Source organism: Esox lucius, chromosome 12, assembly GCF_011004845.1.
Source record: "Esox lucius isolate fEsoLuc1 chromosome 12, fEsoLuc1.pri, whole genome shotgun sequence".
NCBI classification, from domain to species: domain Eukaryota; kingdom Metazoa; phylum Chordata; class Actinopteri; order Esociformes; family Esocidae; genus Esox; species Esox lucius.
This window is the reverse complement of record NC_047580.1, coordinates 7,707,799-7,730,158: the sequence shown is the minus strand read 5'-3', so window position 1 is coordinate 7,730,158 and position 22,360 is coordinate 7,707,799. Positions and strand designations below refer to the sequence as shown.

The 22,360-nt window shown below is 41.3% G+C and overlaps 2 protein-coding genes across 2 annotated transcripts; both read right to left on the bottom strand.

Annotated features, from left to right (window-relative positions):
• Window positions 1-269: 269 nt before the first annotated feature.
• LOC105029146 (5-aminolevulinate synthase, nonspecific, mitochondrial) lies at window positions 270-10,649 on the bottom strand. Its single transcript, XM_020051917.3, is given in 10 exon segments — window positions 270-1,652; window positions 1,654-1,776; window positions 1,883-2,080; window positions 2,082-2,152; window positions 2,495-2,542; window positions 2,704-2,888; window positions 3,328-3,379; window positions 3,485-3,616; window positions 3,821-3,997; window positions 10,541-10,649. Coding segments are annotated over 9 exon segments (1,041 nt in total). The 5' UTR covers window positions 3,960-3,997; window positions 10,541-10,649; the 3' UTR covers window positions 270-1,559.
• Window positions 10,650-13,493: 2,844 nt separating this feature from the next.
• LOC105029131 (SPO11 initiator of meiotic double stranded breaks) lies at window positions 13,494-21,829 on the bottom strand. Its single transcript, XM_010902313.5, has 13 exons — window positions 21,729-21,829; window positions 21,424-21,537; window positions 20,803-20,891; window positions 20,471-20,537; window positions 20,284-20,392; window positions 19,877-19,963; window positions 18,521-18,557; window positions 18,167-18,276; window positions 17,965-18,064; window positions 17,598-17,635; window positions 17,136-17,212; window positions 14,404-14,515; window positions 13,494-13,984 (listed from the first exon to the last, which is right to left on the bottom strand). Exons 1-13 carry the CDS (start codon window positions 21,827-21,829, stop codon window positions 13,865-13,867), a joined length of 1,161 nt encoding a protein of 386 aa, XP_010900615.3. The 3' UTR covers window positions 13,494-13,864.
• Between the last annotated feature and the right edge of the window lie 531 nt (window positions 21,830-22,360).

The following is a 22,360-nucleotide window of genomic DNA, read 5'->3' as shown; positions in this document are numbered from 1 at the left end:
TTGTCAAATACTTTGCAGAAGTTAGTGTACAGGACGTCCTGCCAAGTGCCCTAGAAGCCAGGAAAGTTAAGTCTGTGAATGACATTCAAACACTCGATTCAGCAGCTTGTTAAACCATACCATGCAAATGTCATGGTTATTACTAAGGAAATGCCATACAAGCACATTTTGAAGTAATCTAAAAAAGTAACAAATATAATCCACAATCGCAGTCGCATTGTTTTTATTTTAAATGCAGATCATCAAAAAATTCACTTTGAATATTGCCTGTATTGTAGCCAGATGACTGCTGTTCTACGACCCATACCCAACATTTGAAACAATACCCTAAATCATTTTAAAAGGACATACACGTTGTCTCTGCTGCAGAAGCACGATAACCTAATTAACATCAAACACGCAGAGCTTTGCCTGAGTGATGCCAGTCACCTGTTGTCAAAGCATTTCAATTACATAATACTCTCAGAACGTGAGCTCATGGTAAATCTCCCCCGCTCTCACAGAAACGACCGGAAATATGTATCTTTGATTCGCAGGATCGCGGCTTTCCCATTTGACAGCACGTCTTTGATCCCCCACACGCACCCCCTTCGTGGACAAGCTCTTTTTGTGTGCATATGTTAATAGGTAACCGTCATAAATAACAGGAGACGCGTTTTTTTTACTCTTCACTGATGTGACACATTGCAGATCAGGGCGTCTGGCACGTGGTTGAAAGATGTTAACCCATATAATTTGCCCACATCGTTGAACAGCTACAATCCTGCACTCGAAAATATGGTCACTTCTGTCTGCCAAAGGAACGTTTCTTAATTGTTTCTGTTATGACACATTTATATAATCATTACAGAACTATATACATTAATTGTAGATCATGACAACACATTGTACATGGTATGGTATGTCTTTAAAGTATAGCTTCAAATCAAAGATACTTTACATTATCTCATTTAAAAGCTGGTGTCAAACTGCAGTTGCTGCACACACAGTGGACAACCTAACCATTTGACAAAGGGTACACTGCTTCTCCCTCTGGTGGAAAAAAGCAATGCATGTTGAAGAGCATGCACAGACATGGCTAGACCACGCTGTAATATTTAGTTACTATGAGAATGATGCTCACAGACTTTGATAATACATCCAAAATGACCCCCCAGGAGGGACGAAAGAACTCATGTGGTCATAGGAATATGCACGCTTGTAATATACACATGGAAATGACATGTTAGCCCTCAGGATTCACTATACACCCTATGACAAAAATGTTTCTGAAAGGAAAATAACAGACATGTAGAGAGACTAGTTCCTTAGAAGTGTGATCTCACATTGGTTTCTGATTTGCTGAATCACTCTAGTGAGGTGTAGTAGTGCAGAGTACATAGGAGTGAGAAAGACAAGTTAGACACAGCATAGTTATTGTTTATCAATATCCAGTGCTAAGACAAATATAGTTTTACCTGTACAACCTGACCTCTTATTATATATATATTTTTACATAGATTGCAAATTCATAACAGCTGATCAAAAAACAAAATCGCAAGCTAAACGTTCCCAAATGTTTACAATGGGTTGAGATTTAAAACTACTGGCGGGTGAATGTGCTCACCGACCAAGTACTGCATCATCCGGGGTGTGTGGTGTGGGGTGTGGGGTGGGTGCGATGCGGAGGACCTCTCCTCCCTGGGCGACTGTCGGGTAATTGATGGCCTGGACATAGATGTTGTAGCGAGACTTCATGACGTCACCCACCTCGGTGTTCTTGGCTGCATCGGAGACCTGCAACCAGCGGTTGAAAATTCATCATCAGGTAATGAAACTGAAAGCTTTCAACGAGTGCTGTGAAAAGATGGTCCCCCGCCGCTCTCGGGCCAGCCGGCCTTACCAGGACTGGGATGATGTGGCTGGGGCATTGGACCACGGGCAGGCCCGAATCCATCAGCATCTGTCGCAGCAGCCTGACGTTCCTCTGGTGTTTCCTGCGCAGCACGCAGCCCTCCTCCCCTTTTAGGATCTGGATGGATTCCCGGGCCCCGGCCAAAAGCATGGGGGGCAGGGACATGGTGAAGATGAAGCCAGCCGCGTTGAGTGTCCACCGTGTCAACCCGAGCGTTGGTACCTGCTATGTAGCCACCCACACAACCGAATGCCTTCCCTGAAAATAGGACAGGATATATAAAAAGGCTTATTAAGAGCTGGTAAATACAATAAAAAAATCTGATGGTATGCGAGAGGTAACTTTCTAAACAACGTTTTGTGAACTTCAAAAAGGTGTGATATCAATTAAATAGCCTGATGGTCAGCTAGCTGCAAGCTACTGTTACTGAGTGTTCCTGAGACTTGTTGGTTGGAGTTGCAAACACACCACTCATGGAATGTACAGTCTCAAAGGCTACAATCTTAGGGGTGGCGGGGTCAGACTTCCGCAGCAACTCTCGTAGATGGCTGACTTCATTGTGACAAAAAATAAACTTCTTGGCCCCACTGTTTCATATACCCTGGATCATCGAAGCATGGTTCCCTGCATCAGAGTAGATCTCACAATCTGAGAGTAAAAAACAAAAAATACAAAAATACCTTTTCTTTAAAGAAAGGAACTGGAGTGTAACTTTCAGAATGAAATACCTGCACTGTTTTAGAATGAGGAAAGGAGGATATGAAAGGTAAGTGAGTTTTAATCTGTGGTGCCAGAATAAAGATGAGTACCTGGCATCATCTTAGCCAGAGGGAACAGTGTAGAGTCGTTGGCCACAAAGCAGGAAGTGAAGAGCAGTGAAACGTCTTTGCCATGCAGTTCGGCCTGCTCGTTCTCCAGGTCCACGTGGAACTTATTGGTCCCTGAAATGTTCCGAGTCCCCCCTGCCCCTGCCCCATGCTTCTCTAACGTCTCCCTAAACAGAGGGAACAGTGAATTGTCTTTTGTAACAGTTTTAACTAGACACATTTAAATACAATTTTCAAACTGCAGTGGATCCGCAAGCATCTTTTCACTCCATCTAGTCAACCAACTTCCATCCTAAACCATGGCTCTAACCCATCAACCGGCCGGCCCCACTCACGCAATGGCCTGAGAGACGCGGGGGTGTCGGCTCATGCCCAGGTAGTTGTTGCTGCACCACACAGACACGTCTCTCTTCGCAACGAGCGAATCGGTGTAGTCGACAGCCATGGGGAAGGAGGCGGCGCACCGGTTCACTGTCTTAAACACCCGGTAACTGTCTTAAACACCCGGTAACTGTCTTAAACACCCGGTAGCTGTCTTAAACACCCGGTAACTGTCTTAAACACCCGGTAACTGTCTTAAACACCCGGTAGCTGTGGTCCTTCTACCTGGGGCCAATCTTCACCTCAAAGAACTGGTCGTAATGAAAGTTGGCAGCCGCTGCAACGGATATACAAACAGGAAGGTCTAGTGACCGTTAGACGTTTTAAAACCAGGAATGATCAAATATTTAAAATGCAGCCTGTGGTGGGAGCAGGTGTTTACCATTGGGCTGGTTGTCTCCCAGTGAGTGAAAGACTTTGGTGACGTGCTGTTTCAAGCTGGCTGGGTGGACCCTGTTGACGATGATCGGGCCCACTACAGTGGGATCCACCTGGGATTCAGATTTCTCTGTGACTATTAAGAGGGATGAAAATTTAAAGGGACTGACTGGACTCTCACCTTGTCAAAACGACTTCCAACTTACACAGGTAACTTTTCCTATTCACGTAGTTCTACTTTTTTTTTAAGGTGACTATCCATACCAAACGATTCCGGCACACATCACTGACCTGTGCTACAGCTGAGTGTCAGAGTTCAAAGATGGATCATTATGTTAACCTGAGTGGACTGGGCTCTTATCCTGTACAGCCTCTGACAGGTCAATGCAGGCCTCCTTTAGAACGCTGGGGTTTTTACACACCCTCTCATCTGCCAGGAAGTGGCATTCAGAGTCCTCCGGCTGATCAACAGAAGGCATCGCATGGACTGGGGAGAGCAGCACCCTACGCTCTAACTCTACAGGAAACCACAGGAGTACACTGGATTAACTTAAATACACACATCTGTCTTTAAATAAACTGTATCCAGTAAGCCTACTATCAGAGATGGGCAAAGATACCAAATACCTTAATTTTAAGTGTATCAAAATAAACTACAAAATACAGCAGCCACACCATGTACCAAAATAAACTACTGTATTTTAGTATTTAAAAAATATTCAAAACACTTCTACAAGGGAGCATAAAATCACTTTGCAAACATTCCATCTACCAGCCTATTTGATCTATCCCTTCACCAGTACACTGACTCAGTTGATTCCATCTATCAGTTTATTTGATCTATCCCTTCACCAGTTCACTGACTCAGTTGATTCCATCTATCAGTCTATTTTATTTGTCCCTTCACCAGTACACTGACTCAGTTGATTCCATCTATCAGTCTATTTTATTTGTCCCTTCACCAGTACACTGACTCAGTTGATTCCATCTATCAGCCTATTTGATCTGTCCCTTCACCAGTACACTGACTCAGTTGATTCCATCTATCAGTCTATTTTATTTGTCCCTTCACCAGTACACTGACTCAGTTGATTCCATCTATCAGTCTATTTGATCTGTCCCTTCACCAGTACACTGACTCAGTTGATTCCATCTATCAGCCTATTTGATCTGTCCCTTCACCAGTACACTGACTCAGTTGATTCCATCTATCAGCCTATTTGATCTGTCCCTTCACCAGTACACTGACTCAGTTGATTAAGTAGACAATGTTTGATAGCAACAGCTAAATCTGACATATGCAACCCATTAACAGATCAAATATTCACATAGCCCTGTGATCACCCAGATGCAGGTTAGTTTTAAAGTAACCAACAGTATACTGTTTTAACTAAGTATTCTAATGACTTATAATTGTATCCTAATTTAGTTATTTGTCGTTTGGTAATGTAGGGACTACTTTGCATCAGCAACACTGACTCAATGACAAAAAAGTCATTCACACAACTGACGGCACCTTTATTCATAGCAACTAGTTTCTAAGTTATTAATCATTTGATTGTTAATCATGAATATATTAATAATTTAGCCAGAAACGTAATCAAAAAGTAGCAACAGAACTTCTCAAGGAATATTAACCCAACTCCAACCACTGAATCTATTGAGAACCTCAGAATATAGGTATAGAGGACACACACACATTAATAGTGTAGTAAGAACATTTACTTAAACTCCAACAGAGAATACTACAATAGAGAATACAACAGACCAGGTATTCCAAAACAGTTCAAAGGTTCTACCAAAAACAGTCAAACTTATGTGTGAGTGTGGCTGAGAGAGTAAGCATGTGATTGAGTGAGTGTGAGTGTGTGTGTGAGAGAGGGGGTGTATTGAATGAGTGTGTGCCCTGTGGCCTACATTGCAGAGGTCTCTTGAGCCACTGATGCCTTTAAGCACAACTAACTCTTAGTGTAGCATTTAGACGCTGTCGATGGGGCCGGCTGAACTGTTAAACATTTTAGCAATTTATGTTAAAAATGTATGGAAATCTGGCAACCTACAAGTTTCTCATCTTGACCTTCTTCGGATATGGAGAGATTTTCTGTTATGATCTCAACAAGTCTGGGCAAATTACTGAGTAGGCACCAATCAGAGGCAGCATTTTTATCATGTAAATTTCTCACTAAGTATTTTACAGTATTGTTAACTACAAAATACAAAACACTAAAGTATTTTGACACAAAATATGAAGCCATTGTCATCAACCCTATCAAATACAAATGACAAAATCTTATTTTGTATTTGAAATATTATAAAAACCTGTATCATAAATACTGCCCATCTATGCTTAGCGCATTAAGGAAAATATGCAGGAATTCTAAGATCCAGCAAGTCAAAGATTTTTCACATAGATTATTCAATGTAAATGTGATTCAGTTCATGACAATTTGTACAGCTGAGTTAGCAGACACATAATGTCATTGAGGACAAAGTTAGTTTTCAAAGAGGCATTGACCCCTACCCTAACCTAACCTCAAGCCTCATTTATTATGTTAATGACCCAACACGGTTTATAATAAACTAGCCAGTGGTAACCCCATCTCCATCATCACGGAGCATCTTCGGGCATAGCCCACTAGGGAAGACTTCCTTGCCAGCTGCATGAATGCCTGGGGCACCACGGTCAGGAAGGGGCATCGGTGGATAACACTGTCCATCTTTAGCCCTGTAACTCTTGGAAAGCCAAAGGAAGAGATGCATGGTTTAGGCTACAGGATTCAGATGAAACTTCCGTTCCGGTCCCAGATTGAATTAGGATTTGGTGAGGCAGTGAAACATGATCAGTGGAGACCAGAGGTCTAAATATGAGCTGGGTGGGAGAGAGAGACAGCACTTAAAGCACTGTCTAGGTATCTTCTGTCCTACATCAGATAACGTCAAACTGAAATCTCCAGGCTTTTGTCTAACTTGCCCGACAACTTTATTATGAACATAATAGAATGTGAAAATATTTATATATTTATTATTATAATTTATAATTTATATTTTATTGAATAAAGAAATGTTGGCCTAAAACATTCATTCCCCAACAGATTTAAAAATAAACACACTTTTAGACATACACAAGACAGGATTATATTGTATTAAGAACCACACAAATGGGCATATCATGTGCAAAGAAACCAACCGTTTTGTCGTGTCAAAATCCATAAAAGGCCTAAAGTTCAACAGCCTCACCCATTCCATGTCAAAATCTAGGAAAGGCTTCATGTTCAATAGTCCAGCCATTCCATGAAACATTCTTTACCTGAAAACGTCTCATTCCATGTTGACCGTACAAAAAGAAAACACCTTTCGAAACATTACTGAACAGATAGTCAACGTAGTTAACTGACACACAGTAGAGTGGATGTAAAATTCCCCTAGCTCGAGACTTTGCTTAAAGCCTGAGAATTCGCTGTCCTTCAGAGCCTGTAGTCAGCTGCCATTGACAAAAGAGAATGCTTGAACAACCACTCAAGGGCCTGTCCGGAAACTATGGACAGCAAATTACAACCACAATAGCTGTGAAGAGACCAAACACATAAGGCAGCACAGCCATCTGGCTGTCTTAACGTTCCGTGAAGCTAATATATTAAAGTATTAAATAAAGTCATTCAGTTTTGTTTTGGAGGGGGTGGCAGCATCAAACAGAGATTCCATGCTGTGCCTTGCCTTGTCTTGTTTGGCTAGCTAATCAGCCTTGTAACAGATGCTGCAGACAGTATTCTTAGAGTTATGGAAGCGTCAAACAATTGCAATGAATACTTTCCTGGGCACTGCTCTGCAAAGCGTCTGTTAAGGATACTGTATAACACACAAGTAATGTACTGCTAACATTAAATATAGTCAGTGGCATAGTACTAGCCTAATCGTGCATGCTTCTATTGCCCTAATACAGAATGTTACTGTTAAAATAACTTTACCTATTATAATAGCTTGAATTATCATCTAATTGCCTGTTGCAAGCTTCCTTGGGCTAGGTTGATTCCTGTTGTATCACTATGTATTCACAGCCAACAAGGCATCAAGGCCACTCCTAGTTTAAGAACTACTCTGGTCTCACTTTCAGGTGAGATGTAAGGCTGTAAATTGCCAGGGTCCTCATCGTATTATCAGGTCACGTAGGTGCTGATATGATATATATTGGAATTTGATACTGTGACTATATTCCGATTTGATGATCCAAACGGATCATTGCGTTTTCACCATAACATGTTTGCTTCTGGGAGACAGGAGAGACACGAGACAAATTGTTTGGATTCAAATTGAAAATGAATTGGCTCCCTATTTATAAATACATATAGCAGGCTACTCAAGGAAAAATGCTGGAGTTTGGGTGCAGTGAGGCAAAAAACTTTTTTTGCGACACTGTTAAAAGAATATGATGTAAATGTTGTGAGACATAATATCACAACTTAGAACTAGACATTTTTCCACCATCACACAAGTGGTATCTATCCTATTGATATACTAGCTAGGCTTACTGCTATATCGGTCAGTGTAGTAAAGGTCATCAGCTGGGTGACATGGCATGATCACCTCCACACGTAGCCAAGTTTTACAATGGGTGGGGTGGAGTGAACTTGGCTATTCAACCTATCTTTGGACTGGTTTACAATGATCCCTTCTACATTATCTATACTTACTTGCATGAATAAACATTTAGCATATCAAAACAAACTAAAAATGGGAAAACTGAAAGGAGTGTTAACAATGATGCGATTGAAATGAAGAAGTAGGCTACAGGTTAGTTTAGTTTCACAATGTCATTTGGTAACAAAACAACTTCTCTCAGCAAAATATAGATTGCACAACACTAAGGTACACTTCTCGTGAATCAGGTCATGTGAATACATGCTCATATGATCAGATCTTAATCAATTTTGTTATATGGATTTACCTGACAGAGGCCAAAGGCAGAAGCCAGACTCAGGCACCCGGACACCCATATTCATAAGAAGGTTAAGATATCCTAGTCTAGTGGTTTGTCTCAATTTTGATTGTGGGGCTAACTCTAGCTTTCTATGATTTCATTCTATGAAGCAATGTCTATCAATAGTGGGTTTTTTTGCGCTAAATGTGCCTTTTCTATGTTCAGATACATTTGCTGGTTAATCCTACTGTCAAATTCATTGCGGCCAGCAGGTCAAATGAACAATGAAAATGAATGAGTTAGCCATTTTGGGAAAGGACAGTTATGACTTGAGTCAGTTAAAAGAGTTTGCAGAGGACCTGCAGGACTAAAATGGAGGTATAAACGACGTTTACTATAATGATTATAATTTGTGATGATGCACAGTTCACAAGGCGTCTGATGACGTGAGGCCAGAGGCAATTCCTAGAGGCCTCTTCTGCTTTATAGTTGGTTTGTCACTAACCAGACCAATAGGATATAAAAAGTTATATCTAAAAACTCAACAAAAACAAATACACCCGCACCCACCCCAGAAGTGTATGCAGTAAAAGCAAATCCTATACAAGTCCATAGATATAAATGTTCACTCAGCCTCAGATTGGACACATCTAAGATTTGGTAAATATATTGGGTGTACTCATATATAAAGCCAATTTCTATACAAAGCTTGCTGACATGGTCATTCATTTTATTAGTCGTTTGACCAAATATAATTGGGATAATATGTGATCTAAGCAATTTTGACCGTGGTATGATTTTTGGTGTAAGAAGTGGTGGTTCAGCATCTCAGAAACAGCTGACATCCTGGGATGTTTAAACACTCTAGTCCTTAGAGATTACAGAACACCCTGTGGTAAACAAAAAACATCCAGAGGGCACCAGTTCTGTGGCTGACAACACAATGTAAATGATGGAGGACAGAGGACAATGGCCAGACTCGTTCAAACTGACAGCAGATGGTAGTGTCAGAATTTGGCATAAACCACATGAATTCATGGAGCTATCATGCCCTGTGTCAACAGTACAGACTGCTGGTGTAATGTTGAACAGACCTTTTTTTTAAATCCTCATTAGATCCTCACGAGTTGAGCATTATTTCAATGCTACATACTACCATGCCTTCTAAAGGTCTTCAAACCCCTTCACTTACTCCACATTGTGTTGTGTAACTTATTAAATATTATTTTGCCATCAATCACAAAACCCCATAATGACTGAATAAAAACATGTTTTAGAAATGTGTGCCAATTTACTAAAAATGAAAATAAATCCCATGCCATGACTCTCCAAATGTAGCTAAGATCCATCCGGTGCCCTTTGATCATGCTTGAGATATTTGTAGAACTAGTCCACCTGTGGCATATTTAGTTGATTTGACATGATTTGGAAAGGCATACCTGCTTATTTAATATGGAAAAACCTGATTCATAGCCCACATAACCTAATACTAAAGCAAAGATTCTTCTTTCAGCACAACAATGACCCAAAGCACACAGCAAAGACAACACTGGAACTGCTTCAGGTCTGTGCTTCAAGTCTGTGAATGTCCTTGAAAGGCCCAGCCCAAAAACAGGGTTTGAATCCAACTGATGTGATGTCATACCAGTGGTATATCTGACAGTATATCCAACTTACCAGTTGGGTTCAAATCCTGTTTTACTCTAGGTGTGTGTGTAGATGTTTGATTTCTCCATGAACTGGTGCAATTACTTGTCAATACAATTTGAAACTGGTAACAGATCATTGATGTTGTTTATTGTGTCAATGTGTCTTTCTTCTACTACAACCCTTTGTGCTTTATTGTTTGAATCTGGTAGGGTAACAAAATAGGAAGTCAGAAGTAAGGACCTAAATAAACATCTAGGATTAGAACAAGAACGCAATAACTTTGTCACTGGATTTAAGACAAAATACGTTACATTTACATAAACTATAATATTGGTATCAGGACTAAGTTGATAACGAATGGGTTAAACCAGTCTCTGCTGGCTCGTCGTGAAAAGGTGAAGGAGCACGCGCTTACTAGCCACAGAAGTCGAGCAAAGCCACATCAGTCTCTGCGGTTTCAGCGATTTAGCTCGCATACTAAAACGGTAAGCTTACCAGACGCTTTTATTTGTAGACACCAGGCTGTTTTTAAATATCGTCTGTTTACTAGTTGAGTTTTCTCCCGGTCATCAGTCTTATTACACTGGGGTCTACACCACTGGCTACGCTGCCCGGTGACGTCATTATCGAAACTGGTACAAGCGAATAGACACGCCTGCCGGGGCGTAACGCACTGATGTTCCTACGATCAATGTCCCCATCTGGTGGCACAAACCACACATTGGGTGTATTTCAGAAAGCAGGTTTTTTGAAAACCTAGAGTTAGTTGACTGATGGATACTCCGGGTTTACGGTTTCAGAGAGCCAGTTCAGTTACTACAGCAACATACTCCGTGAAGCTAACCTGATCGGTAGCAGGTTTTATCCAACTAACCCTGAGGTTTATTTAGTATGAAGCTTTGAGACTTGAAGCACTAATGAGTTTATATTTTAGGGTTTCCAGGGGTGATTGGCTGCATAGATGGCACTCATATTTACAGCATCCATATTAGGAACATTATCATTCCTCCCCAGAAACTCAGTTCTTCCTCCTACTCAGTCATCACCCCTCCCTTGGTTAAGTATCCGCTCTCCCCTTATCAAACATCACCCCGATTAAGCTTTAATCGTATTAACCTTGTCAATTGTATGACTAGGGGAGGAAGGACGATTGACATGGGGAGGGCTGACGATTAACTAGGGGAGGAATGACGATTGACAAGGGGAGGACTGACGATTGACAAGGGGAGGACTGACGATTGACAAGGGGAGGACTGATGATTGACTAGGGGAGGACTAAAGCTTAAACCGGGTGATGTTTGATAAGGCGAGAGCAGAAACTTGACCAGGGGAGGACTAAAGCTTAAACGGGGTGATGTTTGATAAGGCGAGAGCGGATACTTGACCAAGGGAGGGGTGACGTTTGACCGGGAGAGGGGTGATGACTGAGTAGGAGGAAGAACAGAGTTTCTGGGGAGGAATGATAACATTCCAAATATGGATGCTGTACATACTCCTATCACAGCTCCTTCAGTAAATGAAGGAAATTATGTGAATAGGAACTCTTTCCACCACATTAATGTGCAGATAGGTCAACAAATAATTTTTTTGAGAATTGTACTTATTTTTTGCTTAGAAAATTCCACTTAGTACTTAAATATATGTTGAATGTATCCACTGAAAGGTGTCTTATTAGGTAGGGGAGGCTAAACAACATCTCAATTGCTTGTACAGATATTATACTTTTCCTGTTTGAAGTTGCTGCCAAGTACATTTTGTGCCTGTTGGGTTGCACCTGCATAAATAGATGACCTCACTTGGTCCAGGCAAGCAAACTCAGCAGTGAAAACTGCCCAAAAGCAACTGTACTTCCTGAGGAGACTCAAGAAGGTGCACCATTCAGAGCATCCTCTCAGGATGCATTACTGCCTGGTATGGCAGCTGCTTCGATCGCTAGTCCCTCCAGAGGGTGGTGAAGTCTGGGGAGCACGTCATCTGTCCTCCGTGCAAGGCATCTGCCATCTCCCCTCCGTGCAAGGCATCTACCATACACAATGCCTTAGGAAAACACTGAACATCTTCAAAGACTACAGCCACCCAGGCTCTGGTCTGTTCACACTGCTGTTGCTGTCCGGTTGACACTACCGGAGCATCGGAGCACGCACGTCAAGACTAACAGTTTTTTCCGCTCAGGCCATAAGGCTCTCATATTGGTCATATTTCCCATCCTACTCTCTTTAAAATTGCTGCTAGTTTAAATTTGTATGCATATTATTGCTATATTTTTGCTTTATGTATATATATATATATATTTCTCAATTCTTACTACCGTAGATGTGTGCCATGTCACAAGAATGGCACTGTTCAGAATGACGCTGTGTTATTCGGTGCATTTGATAAATCAACTCTGACCTTGATACTACACCCACACACACACACACATTATATGAATGTTTAATGACTGGAACACTTGAGATGAGACGTATTTTTTTCAATTAATATTCACGCATTGTTTCGGTCAGCAATTTCCTGCCACGCTAGGTCTCGTTCTTTTGCTGCTGCTACCGGATTGCTTATTTCTTGAATATATACTCATATTGTGCATGTGCATTCATTAATATATCTAACTCTACTGAGGAGAAGTACGGGTCAGAGACCTTTTTCTCCTGTTGCCATTATGAATCACGTTATCTGGGTTCCATTGATGAGGGCTTTTTATCTCCTTGTGCCCATGCTTTACTCCAGGTTATCGTAACTCAGAGTTGATTGAACAAATTGTTACCACCTGTTCTGAAACCGTCAACTCTGTGTTTGACAGATTAGTCAATCAACCCAGAGTGGTGGTTTCAACTCAGAGTATGTTAACCCTGCTTTCTGAAATACCCCCATTAAGTATGATGTTACTTCAGGTTACATATTTATGTTTGTAAATAAACCAAGCAGCCATTTATTGTCTATTTTACATTTAGGGATTTAGTGTAACGTCTTACCCAGAGCGACTTAGTAGTGACTGCATACACTTTATAAGACTGGCAAACTGTGAGAAACAAAACTACAACTGTTGCATTATAAGCACCAATGCTCTAACAACTGAGCTACATGGTACCAAATCACTCATATACTAGCGCAAAAACGTTTTAAATTGAAATGTGAAATTATGAGCATTGGTAACTTTCAAAGGAAATGTGCCTATTTGTTCACAACTCCTGCGAGACACACATCCACAATATACCCCAGGGAATTGGAAGCAATGGGTTCACATGGAGCCTTTATAGGGGGTGAAGTGCCTTACTTAAAGGCACAACATAAGGTAACTATCTGGGATGATGTAAGCAACCCTCTGATTGCCGGTTCCACAGATGTTCCAGTCTTAGCTGGGATTCAAACCAGTTGGTCGCTGGAGCACTTCTCTCCAGCCTACTGCCCCACTAGCCACAACCAGCTGGATGAAAAACTACCTGCAGCCGCTGTCTGTATTCCACAGTATCTGAATGCACATTATCAGTATTTGTTTGAGGATACTATAGAAAGTATATCTGCATTGCATACCACATAACTAAGCAGTACTGCTAGGAGACCAATGAAACTTCAGACAGTACATTCTGTATCATCATTATCATATGGTGACACATTACTATCATGGACACAGTCAATTGGTACATTTTGTCATATGGACCAGACTGATTCTTTAAATAAATCAAAAATATTAAATAATATGAAGATTTCATGTGCAATCTTTCCCCATGTCTCTGTGAGTCAAATAAATCCACTGGAACGGTACGGCATCCATATAAACATGAAATAAATTCCCACACCCCACCACAGTGGGGCAGTCTGTGATCATATCCAGCCCCCGTATCGCAGCTTGTTGGGCAGGTAGACACGGCTGAGGAAATCGGGAGCTATGGATGCCAGGGACTGGATTTCAGCTTTCATCTCGCTCTGTTGCATGATTTCTATCTGCAGCAGAAACAAGATATACATTTTTAAGAGATTTCCACGAGGAAGGATAAAGAAACAGAGGTGTGCCTGGAACCAGTTGAGAGTATCTACTTCATTTAATAACGGCGCTGACAGTCCTCTCAGACACATTCCACAGCGCTGTGTCACACCTGAAAAACATCTCAACTGTAGTAAAAACACACTTAGAGAACCACAAGTGAATGATTACAAGTTTAGAGTTCCTTCAGAGGACGGTAATGGGGAATAGAAACATGTTTACAACACACACCAAACCAAATAGCATTCAGCTATTCTCAAGGCTGCTCACATACTCATCTTTACTGTTCTTTCCCATCTCTGTCAAAACAGATTAGAGAACTGTAGGTTGATTACTTATCTCAACAGCCCTCTTTCTCCTTTATGATAATCCCTTTTACCTCTTTGTACCAGATGGGCTGGCAGGCTAGGTAGGGTCTCTTCAGCAGGCTGGTCAGTTTACTCTTGTCTCTCTGAGTGAGGGGAATCAGAGATTCCTCAGGTACTCTCAATCTGAAGCACAGAAAAACATTATTTACAGCAGTCAGTTCAAAATGTGATTATGAAAAAAAGAGAATATTCTGTGAATTGCTTTGGTTGACAGTCTTTTTTTCGGAAACAGAAGGAGTACCTTGAGACCAAGTAGCTTCCTACATTTCTTTCCAAACTATAAAGAAGTGAATCATGTATTGTAGTGAGTCTTATAGCTCTTTTCTACTGCATGGTACTGGCTCAACTCTACTAGCCTCGATTCTACTCGCTTTGGGAGCTTTTCCATTGCCATGTACCAGCTCAACTCTGCTTTTCCATTAGGCAAAAGTTTGGATAGCACCTGGCAAAGGCTTTGCAAGGACCGCAATACATTCTCTAACGGTCCCAGCCTGAGGGGACTGTTCCACTTTGTGTTTTCTGTTTGTCCTTGACTTGTCTTGTCCTTGTATGGTCTTTCCTGTTGTTGTTTCAGTTAATCTGTATATTCCTTTCACCTGTGTTAAGCCCCCACCTGTTTCTGTTCTCCTCGTTAGTCTGTGTATTTAGTTCAGCCATTTTCTCCCTGTCCCTGTTCGGTCATTGTGCTTGTCTGCATGTCATGTTTTATGTACTCCTGAAACTCCTGAGTGTTTTGAAGTGCCCAGCGCTCTGCTTTGCTTTCTTTGTTTTTGTTTATTAAAAAGGAAACCCACCGACATTCTGCGCCTGCTTCTGTCTCCCTTTCTCTAAAACGTGACACATTCTGAGCTTATGGTTTTTAATATTAGGCCTACATTACTTTGTGACATTTCTCTGGAATCCGAAATAAACAGAAGATTATTTATTCATCCCTAGTCTCTGTCAACAGTCCTCTCCCTAACAGCACACCGTGCTCCTCTCTATTCTGTTGCATCCTCAATGTTTCTGTCTGGTTAGAATGTGCTGTTCAGAGTGCCTGCACAGCTAGTAGCCTATCATTTCCCCAACACGCGCATGTTATTTTATTAGTTTGGCTATTACTTTCATTAGTTAAAGTCATCACGGAATTGGGATATTGACAATACTCACTTTTATTTGGGAAGAGAGACGTGATCAGAACAGTGTATTGTATCGTTTGATTGACCGATTTGAAACATACAGCTGGACATTTGAATTGTGAATGTTTATTGTCTTAAAACAGCAAAAGGTAGGGGAAGATGTGTGGTATGAGCGCTTGTAGATTTGTGTAGAATGACATGATCGTGTTGTTCGCGTGCCAGGCTGCAACAATATTGTATTTTAGGGGGCTTTAATGCGTGATTTGAATTACAGATGAATAGATGAGGGGACTTTTTATTTTTTACTTTTTTTGATTGGACAAGAGTGACTCGTCACTCACTGTGACACTGGACATCTTGCGTAAACTGGCATAAACTCAGGGTGCAGCAAAGGAAAACAAAACAAGCTGTTCTACAGTTAGCCGTCCAGTGTCAGAGAATGGTTTAATGACAGGAGAACTGCGCATCTTTGCAGGTCTGTCCCAGGAATCCTTGCACAGAAATTGATTAATTTAATTGGTTAATTTCAGTGCCAGTGCATAGGACCAGACTCGTAATTTAAGAAATCGTATTTTCCGCACTGACGTTGAAATAAACTTGTTATCCCCATCACAACCCCCGTTGAAGAGCCTATTCACTTGGACAAAATGACTTTTTCCTCCTCTGGGTTTTTCTATAGGCTAATTGGCATACACTGCACGGGTCAAAGTAGTATCTACTCTCAAATAACAACCATCCATCACACAACCTTGGGGATGGTCTTATTCTAAAGGGGGGACATAAAAGAGTGTTCCATGATTTCAATGGTGTGATTTGACTTGAGTCAGTCTGCGTGGTATTATACCCAGCAATTAATAATGCAATTATTTATACCTCTGAGTGCTGCCAGCATAATATCATGCTGATCCTGCTAATGAAGCTTTGTTTGGCCATCACTAATGTCATGGTTTATACTGCAGGGTGATAATGTTATTCTTGTACTTTTTTAAACATGGTCTGTGACCATGTTAACCAGAATTTGTTTACTTTTGATTTGCCACTTTGCGTTCAAAGCTTGTCAATTTAAAAGAAAATGTATGGAGTTCATTCAATAGATTTTTCTGTTCACTGCAGGGTTTATGTTAGTCGCCAAATGCTGGCTTTTCACTGGTATCAGGTGTAGTTGTATGATATCCTCCATTGTTGTTCCTGTGTGTGTCGTGTTTGAGGTGGCGTCACTGCAGTTTTCCTGAGATCACTATGGCTGGGTACAAGGTACTATCTGCAGTGGGAAACGACCCGAGGCAAGGTGCTACACAGCAGTGGAAAAGCTCCCCAGGTACAACCGAGGCGAGTAGAGTTGAGCCAGTAGAGCCAGTACCATACAGTGGAAATTAGGAGACATTAGGAGCAGGCTTGCAGACTACCATAAAACTTTACTTATGTCAAAACCCCCTTTTCTGGCTAAGATTGCTCCAGCTGACATATACTTAAAACTCAATAGACTCTCTGAAACAGCTCCTTGGGGACAGGAACAAAGCAAAGGCAACAGCAACAGCAACCAAAACAAACAATCTCCAAATCCCCAGAATATAATCCAAATTAGAGGCAGAGGAGGAGGAAGTAGAGAGTGGTTGTGTCCAAACCTCTGGAGGTCAGAGGGGAGGAGGCCCAGCCACATTACGCTGGGGACAGTCAGATTGTGGGCCTCAAACGACATGGCCTGAGGGGAAAGATATACAGAAACGCATCAATATACGACCAGAATGCACACCAATGCTGATATGTTTGAAGGAGGTACCCAGACAGATGGATGGAGAACCAGCTGGTAGAGGGACAGGCACATTTACACAAAGCATGTAAATATTACTGTACATGAAGTCCATCTGAGGTAGAATCACATCAACCGGAAAAACTCAAGGTTGTATATATGCCCAAACTAAAACCGCATAAGTGATCTTCCACACAATTACTTAACATTTCCACTTCATGACGCTTTACATGCTCTGACATGGTCTATTTTTACCACTTAAGAGAGGAGAATAATGAGACATTGCCCAGACCACGTTGGATAATGTACAGTAACACACATGCACAGCAGGACTTACCACTGATCCGTACTTATAGATGGACATGATCTCAACGCCTGAGAAAATTAGAGACACAGAGAAAGGTTTAAAGAGAGACAGCACAATCACTACCACACCAGAGCAATTATCCTCTGAAGACATGTAGCTATGGGGACAGAGAACAAAGCATTACACATGCAACTCGCCTTGCAAGGAGAGGGAAGGAGAGGTGCTGTACAGAGAGAGAGGGCAGGGGGCCCTGGTGTGACGATTCCACTGGGCTGGACCACGCCCACACAAACAATCCCCATTCTTACCATCATGACACACCAGTCGGGGGCTTAGCGGGAAATGCACACCTCCGGTTTGTGGACATCTTATAAGATAAAAGCCTAGAGAGAATCACCGTGAGGGTCAGCGTCCACTAGAGCGAAGACGGGGACGTGGAGGGTATCCCAAAGCTTTCTCACCATCAGCCTGCTGTTCACATCTGGGACACCTTTACCCTGAAAAACACACATAATTGATTCAGAAAAGGTCACACGATTAACACATTAGGTTCAAAGCAATGGTGACTACAGAGAAAAGCACAAGTCCGCTGGACATACTGTGATCATGATGCAGGGAGATAGCTTGCTGCAAATGTCATCGTCTAGCAGCCTCTGGAAGGTGGCGTCCTTCTCCACTATCAAAACAAACTTTGCAGATGACACAATGTCTGGATGCCCAGTCAAGGATGTAGTGTGTTCCATAGTGAATGCATAGACATAGAATTAAAATCTCTGGGCTACACAATGACAGCCCTCTCCGATTACATCTTTATTAATGTCTATCGCTGACCTTCTCAATACATTTACACAAAAGTTTACAACTGAATCCTGCTTGTACATGTAAACACAGATACATTCATAGAGGAAGTCTAACAAACCCTTTATGCGCTCTGACATTATTATGAAGGATACTTGTAATTCCAACGACATTAGAAGAGACTGGAGTAGCCTGAGAAAACAATTCCGAACACATTTATTTTAAACATAAGTTGCTGTTAACGTTCAAGCTAAAATTTGTCAGTTTGGTTTTAAAATGATTTATCCACGACAATAGTAGGCAGAATAAAAATAAATAGTCTGGGGTTTTGATTTCTGAAATATTATGCCGTTAAACCAAGTGATTAGTACATTGGCTGTACTGTGGCTAAGACAGAGGTTTGGCTGAGGCTACAGATGGTGGCACTTCATAGAAATGGGAGGGATTTAAGGGTGCTGAGTGTACATGGTGGATGATGACACTGTGTAACTAACCCCTTAACCTCATCTGCATATTTAACAAATACAATCATATGGTGACAATGCTGAGTTCTTGATCAAATGCGGTTAGAACAGGCATTCTTATTCAGATTATTGTTTAGAAACCAGTTTCTGAGATGCACAATGATGAAAAGCCTTGTTCACATTACAACAAGTATGTAATTACAACGTATGTCCTATTCACACAATCTAGTTCCACTACCGGTTGGACAAGTGTACAGTATGTAGAGCATGGAGGGAGCCCATATATCTTCAAAGATCTCATTCAAAATATGACAGTTGCATTCAACAAAAGAGAAATATATTGTTTCATAAAAGAATAAAACTTGCTTTATGTGGTAACTTTTTCTGGAACTTGTTTCAGTAACTTTGTAACAAGTCAAGCTAGCCTGCAAAGAAGCTAGGCTGCTAACTTCCTCATGTGGACACACTACCTATGGCAGAGTTTGAAAATATGCTAAATATGCAGCATCCGCTTTGCAAGAGACTTTAACCAGTAGGGAGCCTTCCGATTCCACTGAACTGAACTTAACTGCTGAATTGAATGGATTGTTCAATTTAAATGTGAACAAGGCTTAAGTCAGCTCCTTGCAGTACAGCTGAGTAATTGCGGCCAGGAGTTAGCTGCAAACTGCCCAGGGAGCCCAGTTGAGGGTGCCGCATAATTGTCTCTGCATTGCCCGGTGTGCAGGACAAGACTGCCTTGTCGCCAGTACTCTATCCATTCCTTGTGGCAGTTTGGGCGCCTGAAAGCTAAATTGTGGATTTCGGCCGAGGAATGAAACGCCGGTAAAACCTTTCTGGTTAAAGTAAGAAACAGAGAGGCTTGGCTTAACATGCATCGGCAGAAATGTCTAAATATTAGACGATATATGATCTGCTGTGGAGTTGTTAAGATGAGGCCACAGTCCATCATTGGACATTAATAGGCAAGGGAAAAGGAAATTATTTGAAAAAGTCTATTATATTTCAGAAAAAATCCAAAGTAATAGTTTTGTTATCGGGACATACGCTGGAGCTGGAGTGACAGTTCACCCTGGTGCCATCCTCCTCCAGGTAGCACAGATCACCTGAGATGAAGCCCTTGGATGTGGCCAGCTGGAAACCATTAAACACACACACACACAACAAAGCTTTCAAGTCAAGTTGAATTTTACTGCTTTTTGATAATGGAAATCCTGGCGTAAGCTTAGACAAGTGTTTCCTGTATAAGACAATAGAAAAATTCTAAATATGAATCCAGCTGAGAGCCTTCATCTGTTAGCGCTGAAATAATCATAACATGTCATATCAAAAGGTATTTGCAAAGGTTTTAGGGTGGTTTTATTCAGTAACACGTCATTGTAACCTCCTCTGGAGTAACCTGAAGTTGCACATGTGCACCCACCCACACACACACACACACTGTATATGCCCACCACATGTAGTCTTCTCCGTGGAACCTTAAGCATGCAGGAGATGTCATCCACAATAGAATCAACAGTCCTCTGTGAGCCAAAAAGCTGCGTGTTGTTGTAATATATGTCCCTATTGAAAAGAAAGAACAACTTCTACCACAGGTTGAGGCAAATTATGTATTTCTGTTTGTTGGACATGTGAGATTACCTTTTTGTAGCGTATGCGTTGCTCTGCACAAGTTTGTAGATGGAAGATAGAATCTTGAGAATTTGCCCTGCATAGGAAACACTGACTACTGTAACATGCTAGTACAGTGGAAAATCTTTCAATCAATCCCCTATGACCACTGACGACAGTTTGATTCATCATCAAGTAGTTAAACAATAATAATAAAACATACAAAGCATTGATGTTTGATAAAAAAGTGAAAATTGTTTGTGACTGAAAATAATGTGATATACTCTGTCCGCTGGAAAGATGGAAGTGAAAAATGGGGGATGAGGCATACTACAAACAGCAGTGTGTGTCATTCTTCTTACCAAATTTAGTGACAGTTGAGGAACAGTCGCTCCGTACCATGGTGACAGAACATCCCAAAGTCATTTGAAGGCCAACAGACTTGTCAAAACTGTGAATAATGGGAACAAAGTAGAAAGACAAGTTCATTAATTAATTCTTCACAGAATCTGAACTTTTTGTCGTGTCTTTGATCAGCTTTGTAAAGGAGCACCCCACTGTTGTGATCCTTCTTAGAGGAATCCCAAACCCTGGGGGCTACCTGTGATAAGTAGAATGCCTCCCCCATACATTGACTTCATTTCCTCTGTGAAACCTTTGACTTGCAATCTCTGGGATTCTCACACTTGAAAGGGCAGAGCCAGAATGTGCTTTAAGCTGAAAGGTTTGATGTAAACTTAACCAGACAGCATGCTTTGTTCTAAGCATGAGGTCTCCAAAGCCTCTGCACTTTAAAGACCTCTGCCAGATTTGTGTCTGGGTGAGTGTTTAGTGGGAGCTTTTTACATCTTTTATCAAAGTGACACCTATTCAGAGTCAGGAAGTTAATTCAGCTAAAACATTAAAGGTTAAAACTGAAAGTGATTTAATTGAAAATGATCCTCCTTATCCCCAAAATCTTGATATTATATATATTTTCTAACCTTACATTGGACCAGCTGGATCGGTTGGGTAGAACCAAAACTGGAGCTTCATGTTTCGAAAGACTGGTGACTATCTTTAGAATCACCTTCTCAATACGAATTAAAACCTCCTGGCTGAGAATCAGATAAAACATTGGACAAAATTGGAATAGGTTCATAGTCTAAATAACGAGTCTACAATTAAATGAAAAACGATCATCATTATTATATACCTTATGCTTATGTTGCAGAAATACAGGCTTACAGTAGACCTGCTTCAAGAACGGTTGTCTGAGTCACATACGCTGGAAGAAACGTGGGCCTACCTGCTGACTTCGTCATGGTTGTGTTGGGTGTGAATCTTCCTATCTACATTTTTTAACAACTCGACCCGGAGCTTGTCAATTTCGATAAACTGTTCGGACATGTTTGATTCCCTCCTTGTGACACTATAGTAAAACCTAGTTACAACGTTTTTACATACGTAAATATGGATAATGAACTCAAATACACTGTTGTATTAGAGTTTAAAGTGGAGAACCGTCAGGGACGCGCGCGTGGATTAATTTTAGCGCGCAAATCAACGCGCGCCCAGATCTGGCTGGTCTCTGGGGAATGTAGCCTAATTTCATACAAGCTACGTAATCAGTGACAGGCGAACTGTTATTCTGTATTTGTAAGTCTCGTCACAATACTGTTTTGAACGTTTGTTTTGAGGATGAGTTCCATATGATGTCTACTCTCTGCTGAAAGCATTCTTTAGAAATGTTGGCCCATATTGATAGGATAGCATCTTGCAGTTGATGGAGATTTGTGGGATGCACATCCAGGGCACAAAGCTCCCGTTCCAAAGATGCTCTATTGGGTTGAGATCTGGTGACTGTGGGGGCCATTTAAGTACAGTGAACTCATTGTCATGTTCAAGAAACCAATTTGAAATGATTCAAGCTTTGTGACA